The sequence below is a fragment of the Drosophila bipectinata genome, chromosome 3L (assembly GCF_030179905.1).
Source record: "Drosophila bipectinata strain 14024-0381.07 chromosome 3L, DbipHiC1v2, whole genome shotgun sequence".
NCBI lineage: Eukaryota > Metazoa > Arthropoda > Insecta > Diptera > Drosophilidae > Drosophila > Drosophila bipectinata.
The window spans coordinates 24,626,189-24,648,027 of record NC_091738.1 but is presented as its reverse complement, the minus strand read 5'-3'; the positions used below and the strand labels follow the sequence as shown (position 1 = coordinate 24,648,027).

The 21,839-nt window shown below is 39.8% G+C and overlaps 1 protein-coding gene across 2 annotated transcripts; it reads right to left on the bottom strand.

Annotated features, from left to right (window-relative positions):
• Nucleotides 1–60: 60 nt before the first annotated feature.
• LOC138926252 (uncharacterized) lies at nucleotides 61–2,002 on the bottom strand. Of its 2 annotated transcripts, none has more exons than XR_011442703.1 (3): nucleotides 899–2,002; nucleotides 550–816; nucleotides 61–382 (listed from the first exon to the last, which is right to left on the bottom strand). XR_011442703.1 is itself a non-coding variant. In XM_070279781.1 (3 exons), the coding sequence occupies exons 1-3, from the start codon at nucleotides 1,549–1,551 to the stop codon at nucleotides 249–251; spliced, it is 954 nt and encodes a 317-aa protein (XP_070135882.1). In that variant the 5' UTR covers nucleotides 1,552–2,002; the 3' UTR covers nucleotides 61–248. The 2 variants fall into 2 exon arrangements, 1 of the variants encoding a protein (XP_070135882.1); XM_070279781.1 differs by having other exon boundaries at nucleotides 61–282.
• Nucleotides 2,003–21,839: the final 19,837 nt, after the last annotated feature.

The following is a 21,839-nucleotide window of genomic DNA, read 5'->3' as shown; positions in this document are numbered from 1 at the left end:
TACACGAGGATCCATGTAAATCGCTGCCAACAATGCATCATTTTCTAATAATTTGGTTTCCCTTATTTTGATTTGTGCCGATAGTTTTTTTTAAATTAAATTGTAGCTATTATCGCATTTCAATTTGAGTTCCATCCATATTACGAAGAACTCACTATAAACTAAATCTTTGTTTTGTAGCTTTAGGGTTGCTTGGTATGTGTCACTGAAAGCGTCAATGTACGTCTCGATCCAATCCCAATCGGCCTCTACACAAATATTTGGCCGCGTTGCCAGGAAATCCTTTAAGTCAAATAGTTTCTTTAGCATTAAATACGTCGAATTCCACCTTGTAGCAACGTCGAGCGATGGCATGTTTTTTTCATTCTCAACTAAAATACGTCTGCATAGATTTTATAAATATGAAGTATTTATAATATATAAAATTTATATATTTATATATAATTATATATACATATACATATATATATATTTATTTATTATTTTCCCCGATTCATCCCGATTGGAATATAAATTTATATATTTGTACTTCTATAACTTATAACTTACCTATATGTTTCTGTGCGCAGCGATTTGCATAATGTGCGACAGGCACTTATTCTATCGGCGATCTCCTTTGTTTTGTTTACATCAAATACGCACAGTTGCAGAGTGTGTGCTGCACATCTCACTAGGTGTATATTAGCCAGTTCAATAGAATCCAGTTCTTTCAGAAGATTCTCACTTTCTATGTCTTCTTCAAAAAGGGATTCCTCTGTCGCATCATTTAATACCTGGACGACTTTTATCATGTTTCGTCCATTATCAGACGTAATGCTGTGTACGAGAATATGAAATTAAAACAAAAAAAAATCACATATTTTTGTACATACAAAATTGTATGGAATTCAATTTTTACCTGTAAATCTGATCAAGGGATATGCCATAATCATCTAAGATTTGAAGAATTTTTGTTTTTATATATACTCCAGTGTGAGATTCCCCGAGCTCAATCATGCCCAAGGTCTTCACAACAATCTCGGTTTTAGCCAGGCTTGCATGGATCATTTGCAAATTGATGCCTAGAATGGCTTTATTCATTCTGGTGGCAACGTCGATTTTCAGCGACACCATCTTTCCCTTCGCAAGTGCCCTTATATTTTCTTTAACAAACTGTTCTTTGATTGACACAAAATTCATAATATTTCTAGACGTTACAGGGTTCATGCCAAGTGCATTATATATTGGATCCATTATTTCGTTGAACCCTTCACTGTCTAGAAATTTGAATGGTTTTCCGTCTGTGGTTACAATTTTTATCAAGGAAGAAACAATTGCTTGTTCACTCGTTTGATACGATATTTTTCGTTTTTCTTCGCTGTCTGTTAACTTTGTAGATCCAGAATTATTCCACTCGTTGAAAATGTCCATATGCTTCGTTGTTAGATGGCGTCTTAAATTTGTGGAATGATTCCCGGACAATTTAATTCCGCAAACATTACACATCGATTTCTTTTCGACCGAATTGAATTTAAAAAATTGGTGCACATTTTTGTTACTGTCTCTTCCCATTTTACAAAAATAATTAGTTAACACAGTTAAACAACGCAACTTAACACACTCAATACACGATCGCAATTAAACATCTAACGATTTGCTTGCCTATGCGTGTAAATGTATACCAATACATACGCAAAAGACTTTTTGCTTCGCTGAAAACGACAAAACGGTCTTGCAACAACCGAAACAAAACAGAATACAAAAAATCGGTTTCGCTCTGAGCGCGAGCGAGCACATTAAAGAACCCATGAAACGGTTGCTCTCTGAGTCTTTTCGTAAAGAGTCAGAAAGAGACACTTATTTGCAGACAACGAGAAACGGTCGACAGTTATTTGCAAGCTCTGGTTTTTTCGGTTTCGGCACTCCAACAGGAGTGTAGTTTTTACGGTAAATTTCCATACCTTTTTGTTGATCAAAAATCGAGTATATATATAAGCTATCTATGTAATTGTGGCATCCATTCCATGGAAGATTTACTCGTATTTAAAAAATTCAGATTTTTTTTTAAATTGATAGATATGATAGTTGCCAGCTCGAAAAATGTAGTTTTCCAGAAAACGCGTTCAACTATAAAATTGAATGTATTTATTAGATTGTGTTCAAATTTTGAGAAGACGAGTATGTAGATTAGGTTAAAAAATATATGTATAAGTTAATTTTAATAACCCTTGTACTATTAATTCTTACTTTCACTCAAGCCCGTTGGGGCAAGGATCCATTGATAACAGATTGGGTTTATTAGGTTTTTTCATTTATTTCACCTAAACCTGTTGAGATAAAGGATAATATAAACAATGTTACAATTATTATTTATTACACATTGTGTAATACACAGCTATGGCTGCGGAGTATGATTTAAAACTAATCTAAAGGTCCGATCCGGCTGCAGCTGGAAGTTTTCGTCCGGTCGCAGCGCTGTCGCCAAAGTGCCGGATCAGCAATTTTATCCAGTTGCTGACGATCACTCGCTGCGCGAGTGTTCTGACTAGGGTTGTTGGTTTTTGAAAAAATATCGTATTGATGATATTTGCTGTGAAAAAATATAAAAAAATATTTTCGAGTATCGAGTATTTTCGATATTTTTAATAGTCAGCTAAAACTGAAAAAAGGTTATTTTTAAATTTAAAAAAAGGTTTTAATATGTGTTGTCATCCGCCATGAACTGCAAACAAGACATATTTTTTATTTAAAAAGTGAATTGAAAAAACAACAAATATTTATACCCACTCTCAAGCAACTTTTATTTAAGTTCTTTGAAATAAAAAATAACAAAATTATTAAGGACATTGTATTCAAATTTATTTATAAAAAAAACTTTATACAAAAAAAAAAGTTTCATGGAATTTATGGAATATGTACTTAATAATGCTAATTACTTAATTCTCTTATTTAATGCTCTTAATTACAAAATAAATCTTTCTTCAATGATTTAAAAAAAACTCTTTCGGTTATATGCTGGTATGTCATTCGACTACGGGAGTCACAGACAACACATTTAATGGCAGAAGCCAACCGTTCAGATGGAACCGAACTTCCAGGCGTGATAAGAAAACTTAAAGCAACTTTCGCTAGCATCGTCATCGTTGAAATTTGTGAGTTCCAGAATTCCAACGGATTTGTCTCCCAAATACAAAATGGCATACTCAAGTAAACCTGCATTTCCTTTCTTTCGCAACTAATATCGGAGAACACCAACTCAAAAATATTATTATCGACTATTTTTGCCCAAAAAATATCACGATAATAATATTTTTTTAAGAGAAAATATATCGATATATCGATATTTTGATATATTTCCGACATCCCTAGTTCTGACCGTGTGATTGTCCCCGGAGTGCAGAGTCGGCAGTTTCCCTATTCCGTGTGTTGGCCACCAGGTGTGACCGGGGGAAATATCCTCATATAGTATATACCTTTTTATATACCCATACAAACGGGCTTTTTCCATATATACCTTTTGAAAGAGTGGATCTCAAAGACTTTCGTCCTCGTAACATATTCGCGCGGATCAAGTTTGTGTGAAAAATTTTCCACGCCACTCCCGCCCCAAAACTGAAATCTGGTGTAAGCACCAGTTCGTTAATGTTTTTGGATAATGTTTTGATGCCAAACTATTCCCAATTGCTAATTTACACCTATGAATCAAAAAGTAGCCTCATCGGAAAATTTTAGGAAGAGTTATAGAATTTGTAACTTTTTTTTCTTTCCATACCGAATTGGAAGTATGGCCGTATTTTACTGTACAGCTAGATTGTTACAATTCAAATTAGACAAGAGTTTGAAGAATAAAACATGTTTGGTCCTGATATTGAATATTATATTGTACGAATTTCCTATTGATTCTGTGGTCAAAAAATATTAATATTGGAAAAAAAGAATTTCATATTATAAATTTTATACAAACATAAAGTTTTTTAAAATATTTTAGAAAAAGTCTTCTACTCAGATAATTTATAAAATTAACTGTTTCATAATAAATTTAAACTTTTTTAACTTAGCAGTAGGAAACATTCAATAATCATATTTGTAGGCCAGAGTTGATATTCCCTTGCAGTTAATTTCGGATGTAGTCGGCCCATACTTATGAAATTTGGTAGGTCAGATTAATTGTCTAAAAATGGAATCCATCCCAACTGGGGATCCCAACTGGGGATCCCAACTGGGAATCCCAACTGCTTTTAAAACATCTGAGTAATGGAATTTCCGATCAATCAGTTTTTTGGTAGCTAATAGGACATAATCGGCCGATCCCGGCCGCTCCTGCTTATACACTGCGTTCAAAAGAAGGATGTGTTTAAAGTTTAAAGTCGATAGTCGATGTATATACTTGGTAATATAATGTTAATATTAATTTAATATGTAAGTAAATATACCTGTTTAAATATTCGAATATCGTGAAGAAAAAAACTTTAAGCCTCTCTTAAAAATGGAGCTTCCCGTATGAAATAAATACTGTTTCAGAAATATTCTGAAAAAATTTAAGTTCTCAGGGCCGTTTGGTTAATAAAAAGGTTTAAGGCGCACGTAATTTTAAGGCGATTTTAACTTTTTGTGCGTTTTTTTTTCGGCAGGCTTCGATTCGATTTTTTTTTAAAGAATCTTAATATTCTTATGAAGTTGGCCATCGTTAAGTGTGACCCCATAAGGGTATAAATATTCTTGATCCGATCACCCTCTGTGTCGATATAAGCATGTCCCTCTGTCTGTGTATAATCGAAATAATATCTCAATTTTGAAGCTATCGACTTAAAATTTTGCACACATCTTTGTTTCCTTTTCACGCTGTATATAGACAACGGCCGCGACCAGCCGACTATATCTTATAGCAGCCATTTAACTGATAGATTTCAAATTCGATTATTTCGGATTTTTTTACAGTTAGCGGTATGGGACTTTCTATGTATTCTATTTTGGGCTTACTGATCTGATCTACCAAATTCCATAATTATCGCCCGACTATATCCTACAGCGGCAATCTAACTGAGCTACCTGAAATAACCCAACTTTATAGTTTTTCAAAATAGAAGGTTTGAACTTCGTACAGGATTTCGTCTTATTTTTGGAAAGCCAATCGTTTTTACTATAACTGAACGATTTAAAAAGACCCACCCTTGGTACCTATGAAGAAACAAGATTGGGAATTTTGTTATAAGGAATTCATTTTAGGAGGAAATTCAATTTTGAAAACTTAACTTTTGAGAAAAAAAGTATTTTTAAATCTTATTTTTTGGCGAAAAACCTATACATACATATATACATATATATGTATTTGTTTAATTTTACTCATACCTCTTCGATTCCCCTGCTTTTAATTCCACCTTACTTCTCATAAGTTTTTTTCCAAAATTAACGTAAATAATTAACTTTTTTTAAGCCACTTTATATTAGATCGGTAGAAAAAACTATATAATTAAGCCGCCTTATTCACTAAGATACTAATGCATTAAATTCATATCAATTGATCATATTGAGTACCACTGATTTAAACTTGTAGAGGAAAGGCCGATCCACGGAGATGGCTCTCGACATTCATACTTAGTGAAAAAGAATATTCGCTAAATGTTTTTCTAGACATTGAAGGTGCTTTTACCAACATCCTGCCATTTTTAATAAACAACGCGCTGACGGGACAAGGGGTATGCAGGGATCAACCCGTGCACCTCATAAGGGGGATCATGGTAAACAGGAGAGGCACCTCGCAAGGAGGTGTATTCTCCCCTCTACTATGCAACGTGGGGATATAAAAGTTAGTAAAGTTATGGGTGGTACGGTGCATTTGATTATGTTCGGTTACCCCTCACTGCAGTTAGTGGTGTCGCAGGCGTGGGCGTCTCTGGCGGTTGCCGAGGGAGTTTCTCCTCCTTACAGGTAGTTGTGTTGATAAGATCCCTGGCGGTTGCCGAGGGAGATTCCTTTTGTGCAGGAATTATGGTGGGGGCACTTGCTCCGTTATCACGGCCCTTGAGGCGCTGTGACCAATTCAATAAAGTGAATTTACGATTTAGGGCAATGCCGGAGTTATGAATTAAATACTTCTTTATTCAATGAAGCTCGAATACAAACTAAAGCTAACAAAAACGTATCTCATAGAGGCCACGCAAATATGAAGTGTTCGCCGGCTATGAATGGGCATCTGGTCAGACGCTGTGTCAGCAGTTTCTGTAAAGTTATTGCCTAAGCGGCTTATTGCCTAAGTTTCAATTGTCTTCACTGAAAAGTGTCCACAAACTTCGTGTGACTGCATGACGTACAAGCTGGTGGTTCTCTCAACATGAGAAGATAAGAACGGTCTACGAACGAACCCATTTAAGACCAAACTTGTCCTTTCACTAGGAAATACAAACCTCTAAGTTTAAGGCTTCCAAAACTATCAGGAGAAACTCTTACCCTTAATGGTGACGCCAATTACCAAACAATTACGCTAGACAGAAAACTGGACTGGAAGCTTAACATCATGGATAGAGCAAACAAAGCGGCTATCGGCTCTATACCTGTCGTAAGGCGATTGGGCTTAAATACGCTATTTCTCCAAAAATTAAAAGAGAGCTTTACATGACTGTTATATTATTTAATCCTATTCTACGGGGTAGTAGTCTGGTGGCCTGCTGGTGAACTCAGAGGATGGCGAAGGTCAGAATTACAGGTAGCCTTTGTTCTCGACCTTCTGAATGTACAGATAATGGGGGTCAAGATAGTTACGTTTCCGTAACGTTAGTTACGGAGAAGGACTAAAAATGGTCAAACCAAGTTTCACTTACACCGTCGTATACCCGTCGATCATCCCACCTCAAACTATCAGGTCTCCATAACATCGAGGGAGGAATGGACGACTTAAATCCCGGGACCAGCGGGTTCCCTTTATATATACACCGATGGCTCAAAGTTGAATCACCAGATGGGAAGCAGTTTCCACTGCGAGCGTCTATGCCTAAATGATTCCCTCAGACTCCCCAACCACTGTAGTGTATTCCAAGCTGATGTAATAGCTATCATGGTAGCACTCCCTATCACTTGCTGCAGAACTAGAAATATTTTCTTGTATTTAGAAAACAAAAATTGTATGGCAAATTTCTCAATTGTAAATTTAAAATTTTATTATGAGTGTGGAAATTAGGCAACGATTTATATCTTCTCATATAAAAGAACAGCACTCAGGGGTCTTCTTTCGCGGTCTTTCAGAATTTTTTAATGGCTTGTGCATCAATTAGAGCATCAGCTAGCATTGCTGTGTTCATCATAAAGCTTAGAGGCCCAGACGACCAAGGGGCGCTCGAGAAACGGTTAATTAGTGAGGTATCTGTGTGAACAGTGAGGTAGTGTGTGAACACAAGGTAGTCTCGTCGGCTGCGTCACACCCCTATTGAGTGACACTACAATGAGTGCGAGTGAAAAAGTGTTTTCCTGAACGTGCGAAAGAAACAGAAACAGAGTGTGTTTTTTAACCCTTATGCTGTGCATAGGGTACAAAATTGCATGCAATATATGTATAATCATTTGAAATTTATTTTTATAATTTTATTTTGAGTAGTTTTAAGTTCGTTTTTTGTTTAGTTTCTTAGTTAAAAAAAAATGTGCCATATTACATTTTGTAGCGCACAAGGGTCCGCGCACAACCTCTCTCTTACGACGACTCGAGCGTACTGGTCGATAGGGAAGTGAGCCCAAACAATTCTGCCGCCGACGAGACTACCTTGTGTTCACACACTGATACAAATATTCATGTGTCTAAATTGTATCACTCGACTAAATTAGTGGTGGTGGAGCGACGCTAAATAAAGCCATGCTGACATGAAGAGATGATCCAAGAGCAAAGGTGTTGCAAATGGGGAGGGAGAACGCTCTTGACGGGTTTTTAACCAATTCTAGAAAAGTCAATGACTGTCGCAAATATTTCAACGAAATGGCGGAGCAGCATGACAACCACTTCATATGGGTGCTCCGCTGAAAAATTCGCAAGGACAGGTACTTTCAAGGCTCTCCTCATATGGTTGCTCCGCTGAAAAATTCGCAAGGGCAGGTACTACCAACGCTCTCCTACTAACCAAAGTACAAGTAAACCCCATAGCAACTTGTTGGCGGAAATGCAGGAAATACTATTACCTGGTAGCACTAAGAAAATAAAAAAATCTCCAGAACTGACGAATCTCTCGCATGGCTATGGCCCATTCGGCACAGCTGCTCTAGGAAAAGATCTATGATGGTCATCTCTTTAACGGACAGGACTGCAGTCTAGAATTTAAGGCCATCACGGTGCACTGGCTGATAACTACTATATAAATAAGCAGACAATGCATAACATACCGACAAATGCCTTTTATTTGGTTTATAATATGTATATAAAATTTCATTTTGACACTTTAAATGAGCTTCGCAAGCAATTAAAATATTTTATATTATATTATATTATACTAGCTGACCCGGCAAACGTTGTTTTGCCACCATATGACTTTATAATTTCTGTACCTGTATAATTTACTCAGTTCTAGACTTGGGTAGCCAGTTATGATTTTAAAGCACCCAGAGTTTATGGGTCCTAGTGAGGAGTCGAGAAGACTTCAGGGTTTGACCTGGAGGCTATAAACTGATTATTTTGAATGCGGGCAGTAAATCCCCTCTGGTGAATGCGACTTTTCAGCTCCTTATAAACTGGGCAACCTCTATAGTTACCAGTGCGATTTCCACCGCAGTTGCCGCACTTTTTCGAGTTGTGTTCAGTGTGCGCTGGGAAGTGTGCGGAATCATGAAGCTTACCACAAACTACACAGACCGGGCGCAGTTTACAGTAAGACCTTGTATGGCCATATTCTTGGCAGTTCGCACATTGTACTGGGCCATTGCGTTTGAGCGGCTCCTCAACTGTAATTCTGCAAATTCTGTAATTCTGCGGTGCAGCAGGAACTGAAGATTGTATATAGGGTGCACTTCATATTTCTTTAGGAGCTTAATTTGTGGTTCGAGCTCAACCTTAAGGTGTCGGTGAGGTATTTCGATAATACTCTGTAATTATCTTCAGACTTCGTTTGAACTTTTGTTTCCTGGATGTTCCCTTTTACGAGTGGTATTATGTGGAAGTTGCCCTTGCCAATAAGCTCTATAATTTTTTTGAAAAGAACGTTGGAACTTTTTTTTGTATGTAAATTGGCGGGGGCTTAGGCTTTCTTTTTTCGACTTCTGTAGATTCGGCGTCATCCTCATAGTATGCCAAGATTTTAAAACGGTTTGAGTTCGTAGGCGATTCTATTGCAGCTATGTAAGCATTGCCACGGGCTAGTTTGCGTTAAGAGTTTCCTTTTGATTTGGATGTAGCGATCCATACCAGTCTGCATAGCCTGCTTAATATTTTCTTTGTTTTTGTTCTCTTTTTTGGAGCGCAGCGGCAGAAGTATTAATGTTTGCGCTGCTAGCTGATGACGTCGTTAAACGCGCTGTCGTTACAGTTGCGGTTATTGTTGGTGTTACGGTTGACGTTGTCAAAGAAGTTGCGGTGCTAGTTACTGCGGTCTTTGGCTGCAGAGAAATCGATGGTAGCGAGGGGGAGCAAGAACGCGCTCTCTCGCTCTTTACGTTTAAGAAATCGGTCAAGTTTGGGGTAATTGACCGTGTTTGGGATGAGCTTGCTTTACTTTCGGTTGCTTTGAAAGTGAAGTAAGTGTTGTTTCTTTGTACTGAGAGCAGTCTGTTCGTTCCTGTTGTTCGCTGTTCGTTCCAGGACCGTTTGACTTTGTGAGACTATTCAAAAAGTCTTTTTTTACATGTATGTGTGTATGTAAAAGTTAAAGGGTCTTGTTTTATTTGCTTTGGATATTTATATTGCTAGATCGATCATTTTTCGAATCCGGTAAGCTTTGAACCTAAAGCATCGTTTTATTGTTTGTTAAAAAAAAAAAAATAAAATAAAAAAGAAAAATTTTAAATTTTTACCAAACACAAAACAAATATAAAACCACTCTTATTTTCATAATCTTGCGGCCATTCTCGGGCAAAAAAAACACAATCGGCTGGCAAGACCCTCCATTTTTCTAATTTTCAAGATGACGATTCCAGCGACTCCGAGCATGGAGAAATGAAGCGGAAGTCTGGTAAAAAACCCATTATGGAAGACGAACCAACAACGAGCGAAGCAGCCAGAGCTGCATTTAAAGCTAATATTGAAAAAAACTCTATCTGATTTAGACGATGAAGATTGTGTCAGCGACATGGAGGTTGACGGTATGAAGAAAAAAGATGACAAGAAGACAAAGCAATCTGCGGTAAAAACGGCGAAAATCATCAAACCGCCCCCAATTTTTATCCCGAACGTATTCAGCATCAAGGGCCTCTCCAAAGACATTTCCCGCCTCTTAGGTAGGGATGTTTCAGTGACCTACAAGGCAAGCACTAACAACACAATTCGCGTCATGACTCCAGACAAGGATACTCACTCAACTCTGAAAAAGTTCCTGAGCGAAAATAACCATCGATACCACACATTCCAGCCCCGAGACGAGCGCGCTTATCGGATCGTCGTTAAAGGCCTCCACTTCTCCCCCGACCCGGAGGGTTTCAGCAGCCATGGACACAAAGTCTGCGATATACACAATTCTACGCAAAAAGGTACAAAGAAGCCACTAAAAATTTTCTTTATTAACCTCGAGCCAGCCAAAAACAACAAGGAGGCCTTTCAAGTCAAGCGGTGGTTACGGTTGAGCCACCAAAAAAATTCGACGATGTGCCCCAATGCCATCGCTGCCAGGGCTTCGGTCACACGAAACGGTACTGCCGTCTAGAGTACAGATGCGTAAGGTGTGGAGATAGGCACCCATCATCCGAATGCACCAAAATCGTTAGTGAACCAGCCGTCTGCCTCCACTGCGACGGACCACACGCGGCCTCTTACAAGGGCTGTCCAGCCTACAAAAAGGCAAAGAGCATGCTCGCCCCCAAGCAGACTGACCCAAGAAGCCAGCAACCTCAATTCAGCAAAATTAACCCTAACATCAGCTATGCTAGCGCAGTCAAAAACGGAGCACCACAGTTTGACTCCAACCCCAATCCCGATCCCAGTCTTCCAAGTAATCCAATGGGCGCCCTAATGGCTAGGATGGAATCTATGTTTGAGCGCATGATGGAGAAGGTCTTGAGCCAAATAGCCCAAATGATGGCCACCGTTTGCAAATCCTTATGCATACGCGATTAGATATAACCATATGTAACGCTAACGGCCTGGTAAAAAGAAGGCCAGAGGTCGAGCTGTATTGCAGGACCCACCAAGCAGACGTTCTCCTCATATCAGAAACGCATTTCACAACAGATCATACTTGACTATTAGAGGATACGACCTCATTGCCGCTAACCACCCGAACGGAAGAGGCCGCGGGGGCGCGGCCATCCTTATTCGCAGCTGCATCAAGTATGAGGCACTTCCAGCCATGTGCGAAGACTGGGTGCAATGTGCCCAAATTAAAATCTCCACTACCAACGGTGACATAACAATCGCTGCAGCATATTGCCCCCGCAGGCACAACATCCACGAACAGGAATTCGGCTTGCTACTGGATTGCTTCGGCCCCAAGTTCATAATCGGAGGGGACTTTAATGCTAAACACCCCTGGTGGGGCTCCAGGATTAGGAACCCAAAGGGCTCGGCTCTATACAGGCAGATTCAGTCCCGAAACTTGAGCTGTCACGCAAACGGTGCACCCACATACTGGCCTACGGATCCTCACAAAATCCCAGATGTCCTAGACTTCGCCATCTCCGGAGGACTGGATTCTGCCGGAATTCAGGCGAGAGAAGTAGAAGACCTCTTCTCGGACGCGCCTTCTCCGTGTCACTTTTCATCCCATCCTTGCTCAGGTCAGCCCGCAAAAAGCTGATCTACAAGACAACAGACGTTGACAAGTACCAATCATACCAGAACAACGTTACCGACCCCAGCCCGACACTTGACTCCCCGTTTGACATCGACACCGTTGTAGAAGAGTTAACAGCCCATATTCAGGCGGCAGCTTCTGAAGCAGCACCAAGGCCCTCCAACCGCCCAAGAGCCACTGACAGGGACATCCACTTATGGAGCCCAGAAGTCGAAGAACTCAAACTTGAAAAGCGACGACTCCGAAGAGTGTGGATGCTTTCGTGGAATCCTTTGGACAAATCCGCCTTCAATAGAGCGACCAAATGTCTGACAGAAACGCTGGCAAGACTAAGAAAGCAGGCCTTTGACGGGTTCGTCGGGAACAACTTGAGCCAGGCGACCCTCAACATAACTTTTGGCGAGTCACCAAATCTATCAGACAGCCGCTCCCACCTGTAAAGGATCCCACCTGTACAAAGAACCGACGGCAGATCGGAGATGGACAGGGCCAACGCTTTCGCCGAACACCTCGAAGGTGTCTTTACGCCTTTCGATCGCTGCTCACCGGAGGATGCTGCTGAAACTGCCCGTCTGCTAGCCGAGCCTTCCAGGGACGCCGATCCAATACCACCAGTGACTGAGGAGGAAACAGCTGAGCTCATAACCATCATGAGCACCAACAAGGCCCCGGGCGATGATGGTATCAATGCAATTGCATTAAAAATGTTACCACCTCCAAGCATTCAGCTAATTACGAGGATCTATAATAGATGCTTTGAAATAGGGTACTTTCCGTCCACATGGAAATGTGCCCAGGTAACTATGATACCTAAGCCCGGGAAACCCGAAGCAAACCTTTCGTCCTACCGACCAATAAGCTTGTTACCAATGTTCTCCAAAATACTGGAACGAGTGTTTTTAAGCAGATTACTGTCAGTATTTGACGAGGCTGGACTGATCCCTGACCACCAGTTTGGCTTCAGGCGGCGACACGGTACCCCAGAGCAACTGCCCTCCAGTTGACCTCAACGGCTCTCCAATCCCACAGGAAGACAATCCCAAGTACCTGGGATTCACCCTAGACAGGAGGCTCACCTGGAGGCCCCATCTGATTAAGAAGAGGAATCAGGCTGATCAAAGACTTCGATCCTTCTATTGGCTCATGGGTAGGAGATCGAAGCTGAGAACTTCCACAAAACTTCTCATTTACAAGTCCATAATACGCCCATTCTGGACGAACGGCATACAGCTATGGGGCACTGCGAGCAAGACGAATGTCCAAACTATACAAGCTTTCGAAAATAGAGCCCTTCGAATCGCCACTGGGGCCCATGTCTATCATGACAATCGCACCATCCACGAGGTTCTCAAATTCCCTTGGGTCAAGGACGAGATCCAAAGAAGCAGCGCACGTTACATGCAGAGGCTTCATAATCACCCGAACCTGTTGGCCAGCTCCCTGCTGGACAACAGCGAGCAGCCCAGAAGACTAAAAAGGACACACCCGCTGGACCTCCCTTTACTACTCTAATTAATTTCTACCATATTAATATTTAAAATTATCTATAAGTGAAGTTTATGTGATAACATTTAATGGTTGTCCCTAAAGGACAGTTTTAAATAAACGTTATCCTGCTATTACAAAAAAAAATTAATCCTGATAAAGCACCAGCTGGAGAGCTGAAATAATGTTTGCCTTTTGTTGTTTTTATATTCCCTCATGATTCACAGCGCTCCAGAACATAGTAAATTTTGTACAGAAGTTATAAAGTCATCTGGTGGAGAAACAACGTTTGCTGGGTCGGCCAGTTAAATATAAAATTTTTGAATTTCTATTAATATAATTACCTTAATCTAACTAAAGTTAGCCGTTATTTGTTAAATAAATAAAAATGTTTACTTACGCGACAAGCTTAGCATAGACACCAATAGCATAAAGGCATTAATGTGGAAGTACCTAGACGTCTTATACCCGCCTAGGCCGTAGTTTTGTGAGTGGTGATTTTAAACAATTTTTCGCAACACAAAAAATTTACTTAAATCAGATAGCAACTGGTGCAAGCCGCGCGAATGGCCAAGTGGAGTACATTATGAGTACCATGAAATCAATGTTGATGGCAGTTGAATTAAGGAAACGATCTTGGCAGGATGCTTTAAAAGAGGTGCAGTTTGCCATTAATTGCACAGCCAATAGAGTCATGAAGAATAGTCCATTCGAATTGTTAATTGGTAAAAAGGCTAGACTAATGGTTGATGCTAATAATAAAAGAAGAAGGGATTGATATTGTAGTTTGCCCACTTGTAGACAGATGATTACGAGAGATTGCCTACTGAGGCACTTGTAGGTACTATGAATTCAGAATAAAAAAGTTGAGCATGGCTAGGGTAATACAATGCATTAAATAATTAACCAGTTCACCTTCGACAGTCTAACCGATCGGTCGTGTTCTTCCGCGAGACGTCTACGTAGCGCAGCTTCAAAACAACAACACAAGCACAAAGCAAACGAAATAACGAAATCTTCTTATCTCTACTCCAACTGGAGCGACGGACAAATTTGGCAGAATTTAAGTGGCCTTAAAGTTTGTTGACCCCACAATGCTGCACCCTCCAGATATCTGGAGAAAACACCCTCCAGACGGTATATATTTGGTTGACTATGAGAACTCAGAAATTTGCCAAAACAAGCCGAATTGCATAAATTGCTCCCTTAAAAAACTCCCAACATCTGACCACCATGCCCGCAACAAGGACTGCCCTGTCTTCCTGTCGAGCAAGGAAGTCCAAGCCATTAAGACCCTACAAAAAGTTGACAATAGAACAGCCTGGTCCATATACAACAGAAGACACCACGATGGATCTCTCTACTCCTCAGCAGCCAAATCCAATCTAGCCAACTCAAACCAAACGTCAACAAGGAAAACAATAAGCTATGCCCCAAATGAATTTGAAACACCAACATCCAGGAACCTCGACCCAGAACCAGACGAAACTATGTCATCCAGCTCGGAAACTCCCTTCACTTCCCACACTGCTAAAAAACCGGCAAAAATCCTTCCGCTTAACACAACAAAACCAGAACCAAATAGAACCAAAAGGCTTTTTAAAAATGATCAGAGCGCAAAACTTAAATCTAAACTTAAATCCCTTGCCTCAATTGAAACTAAAACAACACAGTAACAATCATAATGACCTTAAAACTTCTACAATGGAACATGAATGGATACCTGAACCATTACAACGAACTACAAGTCCTGATTAAACGCTTTACTCCCAAAATCATTTCACTTCAAGAAACCCACATAACGTACACCCAACCAATCCCTATTCCAGTTAACTAAAATATTCACTACACAGCCTCGCACATCCCGGATGGCGGCGCGGCAATTTTAATTCACAAATCTACAAGGTGTGTGTCAAAAGTTTCCGAACTTCTCTGGCAGGGCATTTTCTGGTGCCGCCATCTTTGTGTGAGTATATGCGTTTGAAAGATACATTATTCACCGATTTTCCCTCCAAATTTCAAGACATTTGGAACAGTGGAATTGGAATTATTGCGTTTTAAGTGACAGTACCTTGTGTTAGTTGGTCGACGAAAAATCATTGAGCAAAGAGCGGTTATTAAGTTTTGTTTTAAACTCGCTAAAACTTTCACCGAGACTCATAAATTGATGAAACAAGTTTATGGTGATGATTGTCTATCCCGTACCTCAACTTACGAGTGGTTTAATCGTTTTAAAAATGGTCGTGAAAGCCTGGAAGACGACGAACGTTCGGGCCGTCCGAAAAGTGCTGTTATTGATGAAAACATTCAAATTGTTCGTGATTTTGTCAAAAAAGAACCAAAATCTTCGTTGAGATACATGGAAATGGAGTTGGAGATATCCTATAAGTCTATTCATCGCATTTTGATTGAGCATTTGGGTATACGGAAGGTTTGTGCACGGTTTGTTTTACACACACTCAAAGAGCACGAAAAGGTGACCGATTTGACAATGACTTGTGACCGATTTTTTTAACAAAAAATCACATTCTTACCGTCAACCACTCACCATATTCACCTGATTTAGCTCCGTGTGACTTTTTCCTATTCGAAAAATTAAAAATGGCAATGAAAGGAAGATATTTTGATGACATAAAGTCCATTGAAAAGGCGACGACCGACATACTAAAGGCCATCCTGGTTGACGAGCTAAAACACTCATTCGAATCACTTTTAAATCGTGCAAATCGTTGTATTGAGTCGGAGGGAGACTATTTTGAATAAATGCAAAGTTTCATTCCAAACTATTTTGTAGTTTTTTTTCTTTTTGAAAAGTTCGGAAACTTTTGACACACACCTTGTATACAGCACAAATCCATCCCTCTTCAGAGCACAGTTGATTCCATTGCATTGGAAATTCAGTCTGTAAAAAAATTTAATATAATAGCATCCTATATACCTCCTAACAAGAAATTCAACCAAATAGATCTCCATTCAATTTTACCACCAGGAAACTCCCCAAATCTAATTACAGGAGACTTCAACAGCTGGAATACCAGCTGGGGATCCTCAAAAATTAATCTGAGGGGAAGAATATTAGGAAAATTCATTCTGGATAACAACTTCATTATCCTTAACAACGTACAACCCACGTATTTCTCAACACATAGGACCTTTACACATATTGACTTGGCATTCTGTTCACCTGAACTTAAAGTATATTGCGACTTCAAAATCAGTGACTCCCTCCAAGAAAGACTCCCTCCTCCAATCACCATCGAAATTTTCCCGGAAAATCAGAGAGCAAGTCAAAACTTTGTACAACGATTCGTTACTAGCAGATCTGATTGGGAAAAATTTGAGATGCTAACTGAAGACCTGAACAATAAAATACCAATATTACTAAACATTAATCAGGAAGCAGGCAATATCAAGAAAATTATTTTGTGCAAAGTGCATACAGGAGCATTCCACACACGAGACCACCTAAGACCCACCACAATGTTCCTTGGTGGAACAAAAAACTGGTAGGTCTGAAAAAGGAAAAATTTAAAGCCTGGAGAACATTCAATAGAGATATGTCCAACGACAACCTCATCCATTATAAAAAAATGAACGCAAAATTCAGAAGGGAATTAAAATTGAGTAAAGCCAATAGCCTATTTAAATTGACTTCAACAATCTCTCCTCAGTCAAAACCGGAAGCAATTTGGAGTAATATAAAAAAGCTCTGTGGTCTTCACAAAGCTACACAAATACACGCTATCAAGGACAACAGCCGTAGCGATTTGCTCACCAGCTCCGAAGATATTTCTGAAGCCTTCGCAAGATATTGGTCACTCCGTTCAGAAAACTCCCAATTCTCCAACCTTTTCATTGAAGAAAAAAATAATCTAAATACGCTAAACTTTTTATCTCCCCCACACAAAACTGCAGCGTTCATAGAACAGGATATAAGCTTCCTAGAATTCTCATCGGCACTAAATAGCTTAAAGGGTCACACCCCAGTCAAGATAAGATTAACTATGACATGATACGACACGTCGCTGTATCACTAAAAATGAAAAATATCCGCTTTTTCAACAACATTTTAAAATCTTATATTCCTCAATCGTACAAAATCAGCACAATTATACCTATCCAAAAACAAGGTGCAGACAAAACCATGACGGAATCATATAGACCTATCTCCCTCAACCCATGTTTATCTGAAACCCTTGACAAAATAATCTCAAAACGGCTATGGTGGTTTGCTACAACCAACAAGCTACTGAACAGCCGTCAACTCGGATTTAAAAAAGGGAAATCTGCAATGGATTGTCTGCTTTACACAGACGGTCTAATTAGCAGAGCCCTCTCTGAAAAAAGACACATATCCATTATATCTCTTGACTTCGCAAAAGCATTTGAAAAAATAGGATTGCATACCATCACAAATCAACTATCAGTATGGGGCTGCGGCCAATTAATTATCAAATATGTGATGAACTTCATGTCAAAAAGGAAAATAAGAGTTCGTGCCAATGATAACACCTCAAGGACACACCCACTCCACAATGGCATTCCGTAGGGATCTCCCCTCTCGGTAGTACTTTTTCTCATTGCGTTCAACAGTCTCTCAGATATAATCGACAAGCACAAGGAACTTCAACACACAGCTTATGCGGACGATTTTAACATCTTAATACTATGGCCGATCCCCGTCTGTACCTAAAGTTTGCAACTTTTGAGTGCAGAGTACAATAAATAAATAAATAAGTAATTAATCAATCGAAATTATGTTATTAATCTTGATTTTCACTTTATAATAAAAAATAATAAAAAAAAGTAAAAAGTATAAAAAGTTTTGGCTTTACATTTGTAGCATTAAGTATGTACAGTGTACACTAACCATACAGCATATAGAATACCCATTTCCTACAACGACGCAAAAATTTATTGCGACAGGCCCCAACAGGCCCTTGCTACCCTAACAAAATTATAAAGAAATAAAGAAATTATATTATATATAATAATTTACGAAGTTTTGTATATACCAGGTCAATGCATATGAAACTGCGTTTTTTTTCACTACTTTGGAGTATTATTAAAAATAAATGGTGAAAATTTCAATTTTGAAAGTATGCCCCTTCACACATTTTTCCCATCTTTCGGGCTATTTATGAATTCCTCGCCAGAAGAATTCCTTTTCCTTGGACCCAAACCAGTCTTCTAGCAAATTCTTAAGGTCTCCATTGGAATCGAAGCGCTAGTTGGCTAATCCGTGTCCCAAACTGGCGAACAAATGGTAATCTGATGGAGCCAAGTCTATTTATTGAATCTACTCTTAATTTTGAAACTAACAATAAGTTGGCGAATCTTAAAATTACAATTTAACTAACAGTATACTAAGACTGCATTCTGGTTGCGCGTCCCTCAGGTCGGTCGCTGGGTGGGTAAGTCATTGCGACGAAGTCGTGATTGGTTGCTCAACCTTGGTTGCTTAAGGCCTCTCGCCAGGTGGTTAGGGTGCACCGAAAGCTTGGTTAAGTACTTCACCTTCTGTTCAGCGATCTCTTCTTTGACTGGTAGAATGTTTAAGTCGCGGTGTATGTTTTCGTTGCGAACGTACCACGGTGCCCCGGTGATTGTTCTCAAGATCTTCGACTGAACTCTTTGAACTATGTCAATGTTGCTACTGCTAGGGTTCCCCCATAAGCCGTACATCCATTTAGGTTTTAGGGAGCCGTACATCCACTTAGGTTTTAGGACCGAGTTGTACAGCAGGACTTTATATTCAAGGCTAAGAGGTGACCGAGCGTTGATAAGCCAATGAAGGCTGCTGGCTTTTAGCTAGGTGTGTTCTTTTGGCTCAATGTGCCGGCGCGATGTGAGTCTTCTGTCGAGATGTACTCCTACAAGGTGTGTGTCAAAAGTTTCCAAACTTTTCAAAAAGAAAAAAAACTACAAAATAGTTTGGAATGAAACTTTGCATTTATTCAAAATAGTCTCCCTTCGACTCAATACAACGATTTGCACGATTTAAAAGTGATTCGAATGAGTGTTTTAGCTCGTCAACCGGGATGGCCTTAAGTATGTCGGTCGTCGCCTTTTCAATGGACTTTATGACATCAAAATATCTTCCTTTCATTGCCATTTTTAATTTTTCGAATAGGAAAAAGTCACACGGAGCTAAATCAGGTGAATATGGTGAGTGGTTGCCGGTAAGAATGTGATTTGAATGTGATTCGAATGCTGAATGCGAAGCGCCTTTTCGTACTCTTTGAGTGTGTGTGGAACAAACCGTGCACAAACCTTCCGCATACCCAAATGCTCAATCAAAATGCGATGAATAGACTTATAGGATATCTCCAACTCCATTTCCATGTATCTCAACGAAGATTTTGGTTCTTTTTTGACAAAATCACGAACAATTTGAATGTTTTCATCAATAACAGCACTTTTCGGACGGCCCGAACGTTCGTCGTCTTCCAGGCTTTTACGACCATTTTTAAAACGATTAAACCACTCGTAAGTTGAGGTACGAGATAGACAATCATCACCATAAACTTGTTTCATCAATTTATGAGTCTCGGTGAAAGTTTTAGCGAGTTTAAAACAAAACTTAATAACCGCTCTTTGCTCCATGATTTTTCGTCGACCAACTAACACAAGGTACTGTCACTTAAAACGCCATAATTCCAATTCCACTGTTCCAAACGTCTTAAAATTTGGAGGGAAAATCGGTGAATAATGTATCTTTCAAACGCATATACTCACACAAAAATGGCGGCACCAGAAAATGCCCTTTTTGAAAAGTTCGGAAACTTTTGACAAACACCTTGTAGGTATGTTACTTCGTTTGCTTGTGGGAGTAGACTGTTGTTTAATGTAATCGGCGGGCAGTTTTGCCTGTTCAGAGTGAACGTAACGTGCTTGCATTTTAGTTCGTTCACTTTTATTCGCCAATCTGACAGCCATTTTTCAACATCGACCATATGAAGAGCTAGCTGCAGAGCAGTTGATTGAATCGGGCATTTTGAGCGGCTAAGAATAGCTGTGTCATATCATGATCTTGTACATTAGACCTTCTAGCCAGTCTCTATTAAATGCTTGAGAGACATTTAAAAATATGGCAGTACAGTACTCTCGTCTTTCGAACGCGTTCCGAATTTTGGATGTTATCCGATTGTTCCATGCTTTTTTGTTCCACCCAAATTGGTGTGACGGGATTTCTTCCTGGATTCTCAGGTATGTGTTTATCCGAGTCATTAGGCATTTTTCAAAGAGTTTGATAGACAAGAGATAGGCAAGAGAGTAGGCTTATAGGTCTATACGATGTGGGGATAGTGTGGTCTTTCCCCGGCTTTGTTATCATTATTATAATTGACTTTTTCCATCTCACTGGAAAGTGGCCAAGTTTTTCGATGGCATGAAATAGCTGGGTGAGAGTGCAAACGGCGCAGTATGGGGGCTCAATGATCGTTTTGGAAGTTATGAAGTCGCAGCCCGGTGATTTTTTTGCATTCAGTTGTCTTCTGATGATTTTAACAATTTCGTTTGGGCGAAACTCAATTGGCTCATGTTGAGGCTGGGGCTCATATGATAGAGTCGGCAAAGTAAACGCATTGATGGCAGGATTTGGTTGGAAGACATTTTTAAGGTGTTTGGCAAACGTGCTGGCTCTGTCTGCGTCGCTGCGCGCCCACCCGCCTGTGGAATTTCTAATTGGCATCACGGTTTCTTTCGGTGAGCTCAGAGTTGGGTGAGCTAGTGAGTGTTAGAGTTTTGTACTGTTAGTTGACAATTGCTCTATGTAGCGGAGGTGGACATACGTTTCTTCTTGCTGTAGACCTTGATCAAGTTGACGTGAGGCATGTTTTAACCGTTGCTTAGCAGATGGCGATCTGTGACATTGCCATTCTCGACGTAAGCGTCGCTTTTCGAGGACGAGCTGTTCGATTTGTAGATTTGTCTTCTTTTGAATGCATTGTGTGTTTATAGTTTGAGGTGTTAAAACTAGAGCTGCTGAGACGAGTACAGACTCCAGTGAATTAACAAAACTGTCTACGTTGGCTTCGTCGCTGAGGTGAGGACTCAGCTCAATGTGTGAGCTGATATACTTCCTGTACTTAACCCAATTGGTTTTATGTTTTTTGAGGTCAGTTTTGATGAGTGATCCCATGTTCCTGGGTGTCAGAGTAGAGTTAAAAGGAGAGGCGAGTGATCAGGATTTTTATGAATGTTTTTGGTAATGGCAAGTGGTAAGTCTATTAAATCGGGAAATTTCTTTGGGTCTGCCGGCCAGTATGTTGGTGTGCCAGAAGAAACATAGCCTAGCTTGTTCTTAGTTTTGATAATTGCATTATAGAGCTGCTTTCCTTTTGGGGTCACGAGACGAGATCCCCAGTGTGTGTGCTTGGCATTGTAGTCTCCTTCTGCTATGAAGTGGTCTCCGAGTGAGTTGAAAAACTGCATAAACTCATCTTTGGCTATGGTGAGCGT

Excerpts from the sequence above, each read along its gene's own strand:
- LOC138926252 (XM_070279781.1), bottom strand. The coding sequence starts at position 1,551 with ATGGGAAGAGACAGTAACAAAAATGTGCACCAATTTTTTAAATTCAAT. Across the intron at positions 817-898 it reads TCCCTTGATCAGATTTACAG|CATTACGTCTGATAATGGAC; the intron begins GTAAAAATTGAA and ends TCTCGTACACAG. Across the intron at positions 283-549 it reads CTGCGCACAGAAACATATAG|GATTTCCTGGCAACGCGGCC; the intron begins GTAAGTTATAAG and ends TTTGACTTAAAG.